At 67.1% G+C, this 15754-nt stretch overlaps 2 protein-coding genes across 2 annotated transcripts; one reads left to right on the forward strand and one right to left on the reverse strand.

The window, feature by feature from the left end:
* Positions 1 to 3055: 3055 nt before the first annotated feature.
* LOC147526077 (dynamin-2-like) lies at positions 3056 to 6404 on the forward strand (the record flags this gene model as incomplete). Its single annotated transcript, XM_086630526.1, has 6 exons — positions 3056 to 3165; positions 3285 to 3396; positions 3680 to 3844; positions 5533 to 5765; positions 5868 to 6122; positions 6335 to 6404. Coding segments are annotated over 6 exons (945 nt in total), but the record flags the coding sequence as incomplete, so codon positions are not given.
* A 2598-nt stretch (positions 6405 to 9002) lies between these two features.
* TMED1 (transmembrane p24 trafficking protein 1) lies at positions 9003 to 12549 on the reverse strand. The gene is made up of 4 exons (XM_086630531.1): positions 12391 to 12549; positions 11754 to 11851; positions 9683 to 9893; positions 9003 to 9275 (listed from the first exon to the last, which is right to left on the reverse strand). The coding sequence occupies exons 1-4, from the start codon at positions 12547 to 12549 to the stop codon at positions 9057 to 9059; spliced, it is 687 nt and encodes a 228-aa protein (XP_086486657.1). The 3' UTR covers positions 9003 to 9056.
* Positions 12550 to 15754: the final 3205 nt, after the last annotated feature.

A 15754-nucleotide genomic window follows, 5' to 3' on the forward strand; every position in this document is an offset into this window, starting at 1 on the left:
GGGAAGAGGGAATGGGAAGAGGGAGAAGGGAAATGGGAAGAGGGAAAAGGGAAATGGGAAGAGGGAGAAGGGAAATGGGAAGAGGGAAATGGGAAGAGGGAGAAGGGAAATGGGAAGAGGGAAAAGGGAAATGGGAAGAGGGAGAAGGGAAATGGGAAGAGGGAAATGGGAAGAGGGAGAAGGGAAGAGGGAAGAGGGAATGGGAAGAGGGAGAAGGGAAATGGGAAGAGGGAGAAGGGAAATGGGAAGAGGGAAAAGGGAAGAGGGAGAAGGGAAATGGGAAGAGGGAGAAGGGAAATGAGAAGAGGGAATGGGAAGAGGGAGAAGGGAAATGGGAAGAGGGAAAAGGGAAATGGGAAGAGGGAGAAAGGAAACGGGAAGAGGGAGAAGGGAAATGGGAAGAGGGAAAAGGGAAATGGGAAGAGGGAGAAGGGAAATGGGAAGAGGGAGAAGGGAAATGGGAAGAGGGAGAAGGGAAATGGGAAGAGGGAAAAGGGAAATGGGAAGAGGGAGAAGGGAAATGGGAAGAGGGAAAAGGGAAATGGAAAGGGGGATCGGGGCTGCCTGGAGCGGCTCCTCCGGGCGCGGTGTCCGGCTCCCCGGCGTGCCGGGCTCTTGGCATTTCCCAGCTCCAACCCAAAGCCGTTTGGGCTCAGCCCTCCCGGGAAGGGGACGGTGGCAGCACCGGCACCTCCCCACCACCCGCTCCTCGGCCGCGGAGCGCCGGAGCCGCCGGCGCCTCCGGATTAAACATTTTCCAGCGTTTCCGCCCCCGCGGTCTGAAAACCCACCGGGGATGTCGCCTGTCCCCTTACGTCACCGCGTCCCGGCCAGATGCCGCGGCGGTGGAGTGGTGTGGGGGGGGGTGGGGGTTTGGGGGGGGACACATGAGGAATTTCAGGAAAAAGGAGCCATGAACACAACTTTTTTTTTTTTTTTTATTTCCCGGGAGCCGCCGGGACGCGGGAGCGAAGCCGCCGCCGCTCCCTTTGTCCATCCTTTCCTCTGCCCCGAACCGCCGCGTTGAGCTTTTCACCTCTGGACCCCCCCACCCCCCCCCTCCCCAAACCCCCCCTTTCCAATCCACCTCCAAAAAAAACCAGGGAACACGTCGAGCTGATAAACCCCCCCGCTCCGACGGGCGCTTTTTCCCAAAAAAACCCCACTCCGCGCCGCGTAACGAGAACCAGATGAATGAGCCTCTGTCTTTTGCCACCCCTAACCCCCCCCCCAAAAAAAACCCCAAAAAACCCAAAATGCCACCGGTAAAAACCGAACCGCCGCGCCGCACCCACCACCCCGGCGGCTTTTGAATTCGGGGAGGGGGATGCAGCCCACCCAGGGGGGGCAAAGCGTGGGGAGCCGCTTCACCGTGCCGAAAAAAATCCCAAAAAAAACCCCTTTCCCCTCCCCACCAAAGCTCCTTACCTGGCGGCGGTGCCGGTGCCGGCGCCGGCGGGACGGTGCTCGGCCAGACCCGGTGTAACCAATGTGCAGACTACTGTACAACGCCAAAGCCTCCTGAACAGGTAGTCTGAACACTGGGCACTCCGGGCTGGAATTTCCCCGGTGCCTTGGCTTTTTGGGAATTTTTTTTTTTTTTTTTTTTTTGGCTTATTTTGGGATTTTTTTTTTTTTAATAAGGAGCGAAGCCCGACGGGCGAAAAACCGCTTTGTCTCTCTCTTCTGACGTGGCAAAGTCTTCGCAACCGAATCCAGTCTGGAAAAAAAAAAAAAAAGTTGTGGGTGGTTTGTTGGGTGGGTTGTTTTTTTTTTTTTTTGGGAATTTTTTTTTTGCAGGAAATCGGCAGGAGGAGCGGAGGGGGGCGGCGAGGGGGGAGGCGGCGGGTTCGTGGCCTCTCTACAAAGGAGAACGTCACTTTTTGGGACCGCGCGCGGCGCCTGGAGACAAAGCGGAGCCGGAGCCGCTCTAAACCGATTCCAGATGTGGCGTTTCGGCGGCGGCACCGCGGCCGGAGGGGCCCCTCGGCCGCCTTCGTGCCGGCACTGTGGCCGGAGCAGATCCTTGGCCGCCGTCGTGCCGGCACCGCGGCCGGAGCGGCCCCTCGGCCACCTTCGTGCCAGCACCGCGGCCGGGTGCCGGCACCGCAGCCGGAGTGGCCCCTTGGCCACCTTTGTGCCGGCACCGCGGCCGGAGCGGCCCCTCGGCCACCTTCGTGCCAGCACCGCGGCCAGGTGCCGGCACCGCGGCCGGAGCGGCCCCTTGGCCACTGTCGTGCTGGCACCGTGGCCGGAGCAGCCCCTTGGCCACCTTCGTGCCGGCACTGCGGCCGGAGCAGCCCCTCGGCTGCCTTCGTGCCAGCACCGCGGCCGGGTGCCAGCACTGCGGCCGGAGTGGCCCCTTGGCCACCTTCGTGCCGGCACCGCGGCCGGAGCGGCCCCTCGGCCACTGTCGTGCCGGCACCGCGGGCCGGAGTGGCCCCTCGGCTGCCATCGTGCCGGCACCGTGGCCGGAGCGGCCCCTCGGCCGCCGTCATGCCGGACTGCCGAGCCCCGGCTCCTTCCAGCCGTCCCCTCCGGCAGCGCCGGGGAGGGAATCCCTATGGTGCCATGGAAGCGGCAGGGTGGGCAGCCACGGAGCTGGCTCCAGCCCGTGCCGAGGGACGGCAGCTCCGGCACAGCCGGCGCGGCCGTGGGGCAGCGTCCTGGTGCTGCCCGCAGGCACGGAGGGACCAAATCCATTTTTCCAGTGGTTTTTTCGGCGCTGCCGGGTGCATCAGGGAGGCCAAGTGGCCGGAGCAGCGCCGCAAGGGACTCCCGGCTCCTTCTTACACCGGAGCCGCCCTCCGGAACGCTGCCGATTCCGGTGGGGACGCTCCTGGCGGGGTGCGGATCGCTCCGTCCCGGTGAAAGCTCCCGGCGTCGGTCAGGGGCCGAGCCGAGGAGCGGGTCCGCTCGGAGCCGGAGGTAACCGGTGCCCTCTCCGTATCCCGGCGGCGTTCCCAGGGATCGGGCGTCCATTCCGCTCGCGGCGGCTCGTCCCGCGGCGGCCGCTCGCCCTCACCCCCCCCTTCCCTCTCATCCCGTTTTCCAGGAGAAGGAGAAGAAATACATGCTGCCTTTGGATAATTTGAAAATCCGGGATGTGGAGAAGGGCTTCATGTCCAACAAACACGTCTTCGCCATCTTCAACACGGAGCAGAGGTGGGAACCGCGGCCGGTACCTCCCGAAATCCCGGTGCCGCGCCGGGCTCGGAACGCCGGGCCGCTGGTTTCGCCCTCCGTGGTCCTCACCCGCTCCGGCTCCGCTCCTTCTCCCGCAGGAACGTGTACAAGGATCTCCGGCAGATCGAGCTGGCCTGCGATTCCCAGGAAGACGTGGACAGCTGGAAAGCCTCCTTCCTCCGCGCCGGCGTTTATCCGGAGAAAGACCAAGTAAACATTCCCTCCCTCCGCCCTGTCCGAGCCCTTCGGACTCGGGAGCCCTTGGCTTGGCTCCCGGTGTGTCCCCGGAGCCTCTCGGGATCCCCCGGAAAACACCGCGGTGGCGCAGGACGGTTCTAACCACGGGGGTAGCCGGTTCCTGCCGGGCTACGGAATAAACTCGTTCCAAAACGTAGGATGGGAATAGGTGGAAGGGAGAGGGAATACGCGCGGAGCGCGGTCGTATCCGGATCCATCGGCTCCCGACGGTCACTCGTGTCGTTTTCCCGCGCAGACGGAGAACGAGGACGGCGCTCAGGAGAACACGTTTTCCATGGATCCGCAGCTGGAGCGGCAGGTGGAGACGATCCGCAACCTCGTCGACTCCTACGTGGGCATCATCAACAAGTCCATCCGCGACCTCATGCCAAAGACCATAATGCACCTCATGATCAACAACGTGAGCGCCGCGCTCCGAGCGGGGCGGGATCGGGATGCCAGGGATCTGCGGGGTGTCTGGAGACCCCTTGGACTGCGCCGCGCTCGGAGTGGGGCGGGATGGGGATTCTGGGGATTCACGGGGCGTCTGGAGCGCCCCTCGGAGGGCACCGCGATCGGAGCGGGGCGGGATGGGGATTCTGGGGATTCACGGGGCGTCTGGAGCGCCCCTCGGAGGGCACCGCGATCGGAGCGGGGCGGGATGGGGATTCCGGGGATTCACGGGGCGTCTGGAGACCCCTTGGACCGCGCCGCGCTTGGAGCGGGGCGGGATGGGGATTCTGGGGATCCACGGGGAGTCCGGAGCGCCCCTCGGAGAGCGCCGCGCTCGGAGTGGGGCGGGATCGGGATGCCAGGGATCCACGGGGTGTCTGGAGACCCCTTGGACTGCGCCGCGCTCGGAGCGGGGCGGGATGGGGATTCCGGGGATCACGGGGCGTCCGGAGCGCCCCTCGGAGAGCGCCGCGCTCGGAGTGGGGTGGGATGGGGATGCCGGGGATCCGCGGGGCATCTGGAGACCCCTCGGACTGCGCTGTGCTCGGAGCGGGGCGGGATGGGGATTCCAGGGATCCACGGGGTGTCTGGAGACCCCTTGGACCGCGCCGCGCTCGGAGTGGGGCGGGATGGGGATGCCGGGGATCTGCGAGGCGTCCGGAGCGCCCCTCGGAGAGCGCTGCGCTCGGAGCGGGGCGGGATGGGGATGCTGGGATCTGCAGGGCATCTGGAGACCCCTCGGAGAGCGCCACGCTCGGAGCGGGGCGGGATGGGGATGCCGGGGATCCGCAGGGCATCTGGAGACCCCTCAGACTGCGCCGCGCTCGGAGCGGGGCAGGATGGGGTTTCCAGGGATCCACGGGGCGTCCGGAGCGCCCCTCGGAGAGCGCCGTGCTCGGAGCGGGGCGGGATGGGGATTCCGGGGATCCACGGGGCGTCCGGTGCGCCCCTCGGAGGGCACCGCGATCGGAGCGGGGCGGGATGGGGATTCCGGGGATTCACGGGGCGTCTGGAGACCCCTTGGACCGCGCCGCGCTTGGAGCGGGGCGGGATGGGGATTCCAGGGATCCATGGGGCGTCCGGAGCGCCCCTCGGAGAGCGCCGCGATCGGAGCGGGGCGGGATGGGGACACTGGGGATCCACGGGGTGTCTGGAGACCCCTCAGACTGCGCCGCGCTCGGAGCGGGGCAGGATCAGGATGCCAGGGATCCATGGGGAATCCGGAGCGCCCCTCGGAGAGCGCCGTGCTCGGAGCGGGGCGGGATGGGGACACCGGGGATCCGTGAGGTGTCTGGAGACCCCTCGGACTGCGCCGCGCTCGGAGCGGGGCGGGATGGGGATTCCGGGGATCCATGGGGAGTCCGGAGCGCCCCTGGGAGAGCGCCCCGCTCCTCGCCGAGCCGCACCCCAACGATGGGATTCAATGATCCTTTTTTCAATTTTTTTTTAATTATTCCTTCTTAATTTTTCCATCTTCGCGCTTGGCTGCGATACTCGGCGTTCGCTCCGGCGTCTCCCAAACCGGCAACGCCGACCGAGCCCTGAGCTCGACACCGCGGCGCCGGTTCCTCCACCACCTATTCCCACACCTACCGACCCACCGTTTTCGGCACTCCCGGTGCCAAACCTTGCCTCGTTTTTTTTTTCCTTTTCCAGACCAAGGATTTCATCCACTCGGAGCTCCTGGCGTACCTGTACTCCTCCGCCGACCAGAGCAGCCTGATGGAGGAGTCGGCCGACCAGGCGCAGCGCCGCGACGACATGCTGCGCATGTACCACGCGCTCAAGGAGGCGCTCAGCATCATCGGCGACATCAGCACCAGCACCGTCTCCACGCCGGTGCCGCCGCCGGTGGACGACACGTGGCTGCAGACCGCCGGCGGCCACAGGTGCTGGGGGGGGGGAAACGGCGGGAGGATTTGGGGGATTTTTAGGATTTTTTTTGGGGTGGAGGGGCTGTTTCTTGAGCCGCCCCTCTCTCTCCTCCGCAGCCCGCCGCCGCAGCGCAGACCGCCCTCCGCCGTCCTGCCGCCGGGCCGGCCGCCGGCTGTGCGGGGGCCGACGCCGGGGCCGCCCCTCATCCCCGTTCCCGCCGGGGGGGTCTCGTCCTTCGCCGCTCCCCCCATCCCGTCGCGCCCCGGACCTCAGAACTTCTTCGCTGCTAACAACGACCCCTTCTCGGCCCCTCCGCAGATCCCGTCGCGCCCGGCACGCGTCCCCCCCGGCATCCCGCCGGGCGTGCCCAGGTAAGAGACACCCCCCCCCCCAAAAGGGGGTGCAGGGTGGTCTCCTGCCCCCGCAGCCGGACCCTCCGCCAGGGCTGAGCTTTTCTCGCCACCCCCCTGGTGCCAAACCCCTCGGCGGGGAGGCGGCAGCCGGCGGTTTCGGTGTCGGGACTCGGACCCCCCCCCCCCCCCCCTCCTGCCGGCTCACGCCTCTGTCCCCCTTCTCTCTGCAGCCGGAGACCCCCGGCCGCGCCGAACCGGCCCACCATCATCCGACCGGCCGAGCCCTCCCTGCTCGATTAACCGCCGCGGGGCCGGTAGCGACTCCCGGCGCGGCTGCCGCCACGTCCGCCGCTTTCCTTTGCCGTTTTTTGGGGGGGTAGGGGGGGGGAAAAAGCACCGAACCCCACGTCCGATCTCATGTTCCAAACCATCCCACCCACCGCCGGCTCGGCGCAGCGGTGTAACCGCCGCCGATCCCTGGCGCGCGGTGTCCCGGCACGCGGTGTCCCGGTGCGCGGTGTCGGGGCACGCGGTGTCCCGGCACACGGTGTCCCGGTGCGCGGTGTCGGGGCACGCGGTGTCCCGGCACGCGGTGTCCCGGCACACGAATCACCGGCAGGGGTGATGTCCCGGCACCCGAATCGCCGGCGGCGGTGATTTCCCAGCTCCTCGCCCTCCCTCGCCGCCGCGGAGTGGGTGGTCGGCGCTACGGCCGCACCGGGCCGGCAGACCCGCCCCCCCTGGCTACACCGAATCCCACTCTGCCCCCCCCCACCCCGTAGGATAAACCGCGGAGGATTCCGTCTGTTTTGGGGGGTTGAATATTGCACTTTGGTAGAAATCCCCCCACCCCCTTCTCCCCCCACCCTCCGTGGTGACGGTGGTGCCGCGGGGGCCCGACCGGCCGCGGCGGCAATGGGGGAGCTGGGGGGGCGGCCGAGAAGGCCGATGGGCTCTTCCTCCTTTTCCCTCCTCTTCCTCCCCGCCCCCCCCCTCAGAATTTTTTGTATTAATATATTCTGTATAAAACTTAGTGATTTTGGGGGTTTTTTTCCACTCCCGCCAGTCGATTGCTAATCTTGCCCCTAGTCTATATTCCAGTTTTTATAGCTTTGAGGAAAATTTCTAGCCGGAAAAACCGACGGGGCCGCAGGAATTCTTGGCTTAATTCATCTAATCCGCCGCCGACCCCCCCCCCCCCGACCCCGGCTCCAACCTCAGGTATTTCTCCCACCGCCCCGCGCCGGGAAAAGAGACTGGAATAACGACCGCGGCGGTGATGGTGGGGGGGGAACCGCGCCACGAGCCCCCCACCCAGGACTGTGAATTCCTGGGGGGGGGGTCCGGCTGCCTCCCGGTAAATCCGTGCGAGGCCGCGGCATCCCGGGTGGGAGTCGGGATGGGGGGCGATGGCCGGAGCGAGGTGGGGGGGGGGGGTCCCCGCTCCGCCGCTGCCTTAGACACCGGTGCCTTCGGCCGCGCTCCGGCCGGGAGCAGAGGTTGTAAATATTTTTTACGGATTGTATTAATTGTATAAAACCAAAACCAACGAGAAAAAGGCAAAAAAAAAGGCAAAAAAAAAAAGCAAAACCTGCAATAAGGGCGGTTTTTAAAAGCGCCGGGGCGGGAGCCGCGGCGCTGCCTTAACCGCACCCTCCCGGCTCTCCCTAGGGGGGGGTCCATCCCACCCCCCGCCCCCCAATTAATCCATTAACGAGCCCGACCTGCCGGTGGCGTTGGGCCGACGCTCCGGCCGGGCACCCCCTGTGCCCGTGGGGCAACCGGTCCGTGGCCGGTGCCGCCGCCGCGGCCGGGGGGTCCCATCGGCGCTCGCCCCATCCCGCTCCCCCCACGCCGTCGCCAGCGGTTCAGGGACCCCCCCACCACCTCCACTCCTCACCCCCCCCCCCCCGGTTTGCCAACGTGTAAGTGCCTCCGGTCTGTATCCTATTAATGAACTAAAAATGAAAAATGAGAAAAAAATAAAGGGAAAAACGCCAAAATCTGCCGGTGAAAGTCTGGCGCTTTGTGCTGGTTTCGCTCTCGCCTTTTCCTCCGGTGGCTGGTGGGGGTCTCGGATCGGGGGGTGGGGGGGCTTTGTACGGGATCCAGCCCCCCCCCAGTCCCGACAGGATTGATCCCTCGGGTGGCCGGAGCGAGGAATCCACTGGCCAAACCTCCCCCGGGCAACCGACTGCCCCGCGGTGAGCACCGTGGTGAGCACCGCGCCGGCACCGGCTGCTCCTCCCGCGGTCGGGGGGCTGGGGTGGGGGGGGGGGCTCGATCCCCTCTCTTTTTCTGGGGGTGTGTGAGGCTTTTCCCTGCCCCCCCCCGGCAGCTTTCGGTGGCCTCAGGGCTGGAAAAGTCTCCCGGCACGGCGGCGTTTTCGCTCCGGTGCGACAACTCCCCCTCCGCGGCGGCGGTGAGGGGCTCCGGGCGCCCGACCGGGCTCTTCCCGGCGCCGCCGCGATTTGGCGGATCCAAACCGACCCCCCCCGTCCCCACCCCGAGCCTGGGACCGGCTCCGGCTCCCGCTGCCGCCGCACCGGCAAAGCCGCCGGTGACTCCGCGCTCGCCGGAGGGATTTTCGCCCTCCGCTCTCGCGGGCGCCCCCGGGGGGGGTTTTTTTTTGGGGGGGCGGCGACACACGAAGCCCATAAACCCCCCCGGGGGATCGCGGCGACTCCCAGGAGAAACATTCCATCCTCAAAGGCTCCGGGACGGCCACTCGGAGCCCCTCGGCGATGGAACGTGGGGGGGGTTTCACCCCCAAACCTCCCTCCCCCGGCGCTTGGCATCGGCTCCGAGACACCGCGGTGGAAAATCCGGAGGGGTTTAATCCCCACCGGGAGGGAGAAGAAGGAGCAGCCGGAGGGGAACGCGGCGCTCTGCCGGCGCGGAGCGGAGTCCTGCGTGCCCGTCCCACCCCCATGGCACGACTCCGGCTCCGCTCTACGTCCGCATGGTCCGTTTGTCCTGGAAGAGGCTCTTGAGGGTGTAGACCTGGAGGAAGGCCACCACCACCAGCACGGCCAAGTTCACGGCCGACCAGAAGTTCACCCGGTTCAAGTTACTCTCCTGCAGGTTCCGGTCTCGCGCCTCGAAAGCCCGGAGCAGCGTCTGCATCTGGATGCTCCGTTCCAGCCGGCTCCTCATGGTCTCGATGGATTCCTGGAGACGGCAAAGGAGACGCCGGTGGGACGCGCCGAGCCCCCTCGCCGCACCCCGCCACGGAAGGATGTTCCCAGGGACGGCTCCACCGGGATCCGGTCGCTCGGAGCCCCGTCCGATCCCACCTCCGGCGTTCCCGGGGCCGGGCAGCGCCCACCTCGCCGGGCAACCGGGGCCGGCGTAAGGAATTTCCTCCTCGGAGCTGCTGGGAATCGCCCCTTTTTGGTTAAAACCACAACCGGGCCATTCCATCCATCCCAGCGCTCCGAAAAAATCCATCCCCGCTTTCCCATCGGCACCGACGGGGTCTCACGGTGACCCGGTCGGAATTCCGTGCCGCCGGCACGCGGTGCTGGCTCGTGACCGGCTTTCCCCGGGCAGCCCCGGCCACCGCGCTCATCCCTCACCTTGATGTCCTCCATCTTGACGTCCAGCGCGTCCTCAGGCTGCGCCGCCGCCACCCAGGCGTCGCCTTCCTCCTCCTCCTCCTCCTCCTCCTCATCATCATCGTCCTGGGCGCTGTCGAAGATGAGCTCGAAGAACACCAGCTTCTCCGAGATGGTGCTGAAGGAGTTGTCGAAGCAGAGCTTGTAGTCGCCGGGCTCCGTGGGCTCCACGCTGCGGCGGGGGGAGAGGAAGGGGGGGTCAGCGGGATGGGGGGGTGTTGGGGGGGGTCAGGGGTGTCAGGAGGGTCGGTGGGACGGAGGGTGTTAGTGGGTGTCGGGGGTGTCAGGGGGGTTGGCGGGATGGGGGTGTTGGGGGGACGGGGGGGTCAGGGGGTCGGTGGGATGGGGGGGTCAGTGGGTGTCAGGGGGTGTCAGGGGGTTGGGGGGGGTCAGTGGGTGTCAGGGGGTGTCAGGGGGTCGGTGGGATGGGGGGTCAGTGGGTGTCAGGGGGTTGGGGGGGATCAGGGGGTGTCAGGGGGTGTCAGGGGGTCGGTGGGATGGGGGGTCAGTGGGTGTCAGGGGGTTGGGGGGGATCAGGGGGTGTCAGGGGGTGTCAGGGGGTCGGTGGGATGGGGGGTCAGTGGGTGTCAGGGGGTGTCAGGGGGTTGGGGAGGGTCAGTGGGTGTCAGGGGGTGTCAGGGGGTCGGTGGGATGGGGGGTCAGGGGGTGTCAGGGGGTTGGGGAGGGTCAGTGGGTGTCAGGGGGTGTCAGGGGGTCGGTGGGATGGGGGGTCAGTGGGTGTCAGGGGGGTGTCAGGGGGTTGGGGAGGGTCAGTGGGTGTCAGGGGGTGTCAGGGGGTCGGTGGGATGGGGGGTCAGGGGGTGTCAGGGGGTTGGGGAGGGTCAGTGGGTGTCAGGGGGTGTCAGGGGGTCGGTGGGATGGGGGGTCAGTGGGTGTCAGGGGGTTGGGGGGGGTCGGGGGTGTCAGGGGGATGGGGGGGTCAGCAGGACGGGGGGGTTGGGAGTGTTGAGAGGAGTTGGGGGGTGTTGGTGGGACGGGGGGGTCAGGGGGTGGCGGTGGGGGGTGGCGGAACAGGGGGTGTTGGGGGGTCGGCGGGATGGGGGGTGTCGGGGGGTGTTGGAGGATCAGGGGGTGTCAGGGAGATGGTGGTTTCGGCAGGACGGGGGGTGTTGGGGGGTCAGGGGGTGTCAGGAGGTTGGGGGGGGTCGGGGGTGTCAGGGGAATAGGGGGTGTCAGGGGGATGGGGAGGTCGGCGGGATGGGGGGGTTGGGAGTGTTGGGGGGAGTTGGGGGTGTTGGTGGGACAGGGGTGTTGAGAGGTGGTGTTGGGGGGGGTCAAGGGGTGTTGGAGGGTGTTGGGGTGCTGGTGGGACGGGGGGGTCAGGGGGTGGCAGAACGGGGGGTGTCGGGGGGTCGGCGGGATGGGGGGTGTCGGGGGGTGTTGGAGGATCAGGAGGTGTCAGCGAGATGGTGGTTTCGGCGGGACGGGGGGTGTTGGGGGGACAGGGGGTGCTGGGAGGTGTCAGGGGGTTGGGGGGTGCCGGGGGGGGTGTCAGGGGTGTCGGTGGGACAGGGGAATTGGGGGTGTCGGTGGGACAGGGGGGTCAGGGGGTGTCAGCAGGACGGGGGTGTCGGTGGGACGGGGGATGTCGGGGTGGGGGGACGAGGGGTGTCGGGGGGTGTCGGCGGGACGGGAGTTTTGGTGGGATGGGGGGTGTCCGGGGGATGGGGGGCTCAGGGGGTATCAGTGGGACGGGCGGGTCAGGGGGTATCGGGGGGGTCAGGGGGTGTTGGAGGGGGTGTCGGTGGAATGAGGGGGTCTCGGGGTGTCGGGGGGGGTGTTGAGGGGATGGGTGGGACAGGGGGTGTCGGTGGGTGCCAGGGGGATTGTCGGTGGGTGCCCGGGGGTGCCAGGGGGATGGGTGGACAGGGGGTGTCGGTGGGTGCCGGGGGGATGTCGGTGGGTGCCCGGGGGTGCCAGGGGGATGGGTGGACAGGGGGTGTCGGTGGGTGCCGGGGGGATGTTGGGGGGTGCTGGGGGTGCCCGGGGGGTGCCGGGGGGCGGCACTCACGTGTGCGCCCCGTCGGAGCGCCGCGCCTCGCGCACCAGCAGCCGCCCCGAGGGGCTCTCCAGGGAGAAATCCACGTCCAGCCCCGCTCCCCCGATCACCTGCCGGAACCGGCGGTGGCGGCACCGGGACAACCGGCACCGGGCACCGCCCCCCTCACCCCCCCCCCCCCCGGTACCTCCTCCTCGGTCCCGGGCCCCCTCCCGCTCCGTCCCGCTCCTCACATCCCCCAGCACGTGGATACGGGCCCTGGTACCGGCTCCCCCCCCCACCCCCCCCTCCGGTATCTCTCCCGGTACCGGCTCCTCCCCCTCCCCTCCGGTATCCCTCCCGGTACCGGCTCCTCCCCCTCGCCCTCCCCTCTGGTACCCCCCCCCCCCAAAGCAACACCCGTACCCGCTTCCCCGTTACCGGCCCACCCCGGGCAGCAGCCCCTCCCGTTACCGGCCCGACCCTCCCGTTACCGGCCCGGTACAAGCCCCGCCCCTCCGGTACCGGCTCGCCTCAGGCCCCGCCCCCTCCGTTACAGGACATACGCCCCCAGTACCGGGCCACTGCCCCGACACCGGTTCGCCCCAGGCCCCGCCCCCTCCGGTACCGACCACGCCCCCGCCGGTCCCGGCCCCGCCCCCGCCGGTACCTGGTACTCGGCCTCCATGGAGGCGTTCCCGGGCGCGCTCTGGTAGAAGCACTCCCGGCGGCCGGCGGGCAGCACGAACGTCACCTCGGCGTCGGGCGGCGGGGAGGCGGCGGCGGGCGCGGCCCAGAGCGCCCACAGCCACAGCCACCGCGCCGCCATCTCCGCCGCGCGGCGCCTTTAAGGCAGGCCCCGCCCCTCCGCCGCGAAGGGCCCGGCGGGCGGGGGTGGCTGCGGCGAGCGCCTGAGGCGGGAGAGGCTCGGCGGAGCTTCAGGCAGCGCCTCGGCCGCCCCGCAGCCCGGGGTCCTCGCGGCCGCGGCGTTGCCACGCCTCCCCCAATCCCACTCCTCTAATTGGCTCCTTGCTCCCGGCGCGCCCCGCGTTCTCACGTCTCATTGGGCGGCGCGGACCGGCGCCCGCCCCCCTCATAGCCTCGCCTCAGCCCAGGGGCCGCGGCCGCCCCCTGAGGGGAGGCGGCGTCCCACAATGCACTGCGGTGGGGCCCGGGGTAGAGTTGGGTCATTAAGTGTAAATTTTGGTGATTAAGAGCAGATTTGGGTCATTTAGTACAAATTGTGGTGGTTAAGTGCAGATTTGAGGGGCCGTGGGGCAGATTTGGGTCATTAAGTGCAGATTTAGGGGCTGTGGGGCAGATTTGGGTCATTAAGTGCAGATTTGAGGGGCTGTGGGGCAGATTTGGGTCATTAAGTGCAGATTTGAGGGGCCGTGGGGCAGATTTGGATCATTAAGGGCAGATTTAGGGGCTGTGGGGCAGATTTGGGTCATTAAGTGCAGATTTGAGGGGCCGTGGGGCAGAGTTGGGTGGTTGGGTGTGGATCTGGGGCAGATATTGGTGGTTTGGTGCCGATGTGGGGGGTCCTGGGGCAGATTTAGGTGGTTTGGTGCCGATCTGGGGGCCCCTGGGGCAGATCTGGGGGGCCCTGGGGCAGGTTTGGGGGCCATGGGGCAGGTTTGGGTGGTTTGGTGCTGATCTGGGGGGGCCCTGGGGCAAATCTGGGGGGCCCTGGGGCAGATTTAGATGGTTGGGTGCAGATCTGGGGGCCCCTGGGGCAGATCTGGGGGGCCCTGGGGCAGATTTAGATGGTTGGGTGCAGATCTGGGGGGCCCTGGGGTATGTTTGGGGGCCCTGGGGCAGATTTAGGTGGTTGAGTGTGGATCCGGGGGGGCCCTGGGTCAGATTTAGGTGGTTGGCTGCCAATCTGGGGGGCCCTGGGGCAGATCTGGGGGGCCCTGGGGCAGATCTAGGGGGCCCTGGGGCAGGTTTGGAGGCCCTGGTCTGGATTTGCGCTGTCTTGGGGCACATTGACCATCTGAAGCACCTGAAGGTGCACCAGTCCGTGGGACCTGATGAGGTGCATCGGCGGCTCCTCGGGGAACTGGTGGATGAAGTAGCTAAACCATTATCCATCCGATTTGAGAAGTGGTGGCAGACTGGTGAAATTCCCACCGACTGGAAAAGGGGAAACAGCCCCCATCTTTAAAAAGGAGACCCAGGGATCTACAGACCAGTCTGTGCCCAGTAACATCCTGGAGCAGATCCTCCTGGCGACTGTGCCAAGGCACATGGAACATGCGGTGATGGGTGACAGCCAACATGGCTTCACGAGGGGCCAATCCTGCCGGACTGGTTTGGTGCCTTCCATGGTGGGTTACGGCGTCGATGGGGAAGGGAAGAGCCACGGACGGCGTCCACCAGGACTTATCCAAAGTGTTTGGTACTCTCCCACCCAACATCCCTGTCTTTAAACTGGAGAGACAAGGATGGACCACTTGGTGGAGAAGGAATTGGCCGGCTGGTTGCACTCAAAGAGTCTTGGCGACCAGTTCAATGTCCCAGTGGTGACCAGTGACGAGCGGTGCTCCTCAGGGGTCAGGCTGATCCGAGGGCTGGAGCACCGTGGGCGACCCTTGGCATGGGGCACTCCTGGAGCTGCCCCTCGTTGTCTCCGTGCCGCTTCCCGCCGCGCTCCGGCTTCCGTTCCACCTCCTGGGCAGAACGATTCCCGCCGGCGCCGGCAGAGCTGGCAGGAGCCGCCGGCTGTGCCGGAGCGAAACTGCTGGAGCTGTTTCAAGCTGTCCCGACCCCGCTGAGGGTGTGAGTGTCCCCATTGGGTGTCAGTCCGGAGTGACACCCTTTACGCCCTGTTTACACCCCTTTTTTAACGACACCAGTTGTTAACTGGGGGAATGAGCCGCAGGAAATGGCATCCCGCGGGGGAGGAGGCAGTTTTGTGTCCTGCTGAGCTCACGCCGCTCCGGTTTTAGGGTGGAAAAAGCCTTTTTTGTGCAATGGGAAAAAAAATCAGCCCAGTCTGTGCTCAGGGACACTCTGTCATTTCCTTCCTGGGTGATGAAACTTCATCTTGACCAAAATCCTTGTTCTTCTTTTCGGCAGAGAGCTCCGGCACCTCGGGGGCTCCGTGGCGGCGCCGTCCCTGACCTTCACCCCGGAGCAGGAGGATGAGGATGATGAGGCTGGTGTTTCTCCTCCTCGTGGCGGGTACGTTTCCTCCACCCCTACCTGAGTTTGGGTTGGCCGACCCGGAGTTGGCCACCAAGCCGGAGTTGGCCACCACACCAGTGGCTTGCTGGTCAGATCCGGCTTCCCCGTCACCGTCGCTCTCCGGCAGGAGCCGTGGCAGCGCCGAGGCTCGCTCCGCCGCCGCTCGGGCTCCTCTCCCCGGAGGACGAGGGTCCCCCGAAAATCATCTGCTTCGCCCCGCGGAGCTACGCCGGCAGCACCTTCGATCTCTTCGCGGTGGGCGCCGGCGTCGCCACGCAGAGCGTCTCCGCCGAGCCGGGTCAGCACGAGGTTGAGTTCACCCTGGATGGGGCCACGCCGGCCTCCCAGTGCTACCAGTGCCGGTACCGGAGCTATAACGGCAGCGCCTGGCAGATGTCGGCGTTCAGCATGGAGATCGTGGTGAACGGTGCGGGCGGTGCGATGCCGGCGGGGTGGTGGTGGGGGGCACCCTACAGCCACGAGGGGCGCGGGGTCCCACCGGGGGCACCGGGGCCGCCACCAACCCAAACCCGGCATGTTTCTCCCCAGCCTCTGGTGATGCCAGCTGTCAGCCCCCCACCGCCGCCCCGACCAGCCATCCCCTGCCCACCTCCACCACTCTGCGGCAAGGTACTGGCACGGGGGATCCACCCGGCAGTGCCGGTGGCTTGTTCCCAGTTCCGCTCTGCAGCAGCACTGGGGGTCTCCCTGTGGGTGACCCCCCACCCTCGCTTCCCTTCCAGGTCGCTCCTGGCTTCTCCCAGTTGCCATCAGCATGGCCGGACTGGTGCTGCTGCTGCTGGTGACGGCGGCGGTGGCCTGGCAAGGTGCGTGGGGCACGG

Source organism: Tauraco erythrolophus, unplaced genomic scaffold (genome assembly GCF_009769465.1).
Source record: "Tauraco erythrolophus isolate bTauEry1 unplaced genomic scaffold, bTauEry1.pri scaffold_126_arrow_ctg1, whole genome shotgun sequence".
NCBI lineage: Eukaryota > Metazoa > Chordata > Aves > Musophagiformes > Musophagidae > Tauraco > Tauraco erythrolophus.

Bases quoted from the DNA above. Each gene is read 5' to 3' on its own strand.
- TMED1 (XM_086630531.1), bottom strand. From the start codon at position 12,549: ATGGCGGCGCGGTGGCTGTGGCTGTGGGCGCTCTGGGCCGCGCCCGCC. The intron at 11,852-12,390 runs GTACCGGCGGGG...CGGTTCCGGCAG, and splicing joins CCATGGAGGCCGAGTACCAG to GTGATCGGGGGAGCGGGGCT. The intron at 9,276-9,682 runs GTGAGGGATGAG...TGCCGTCTCCAG, and splicing joins TCAAGATGGAGGACATCAAG to GAATCCATCGAGACCATGAG.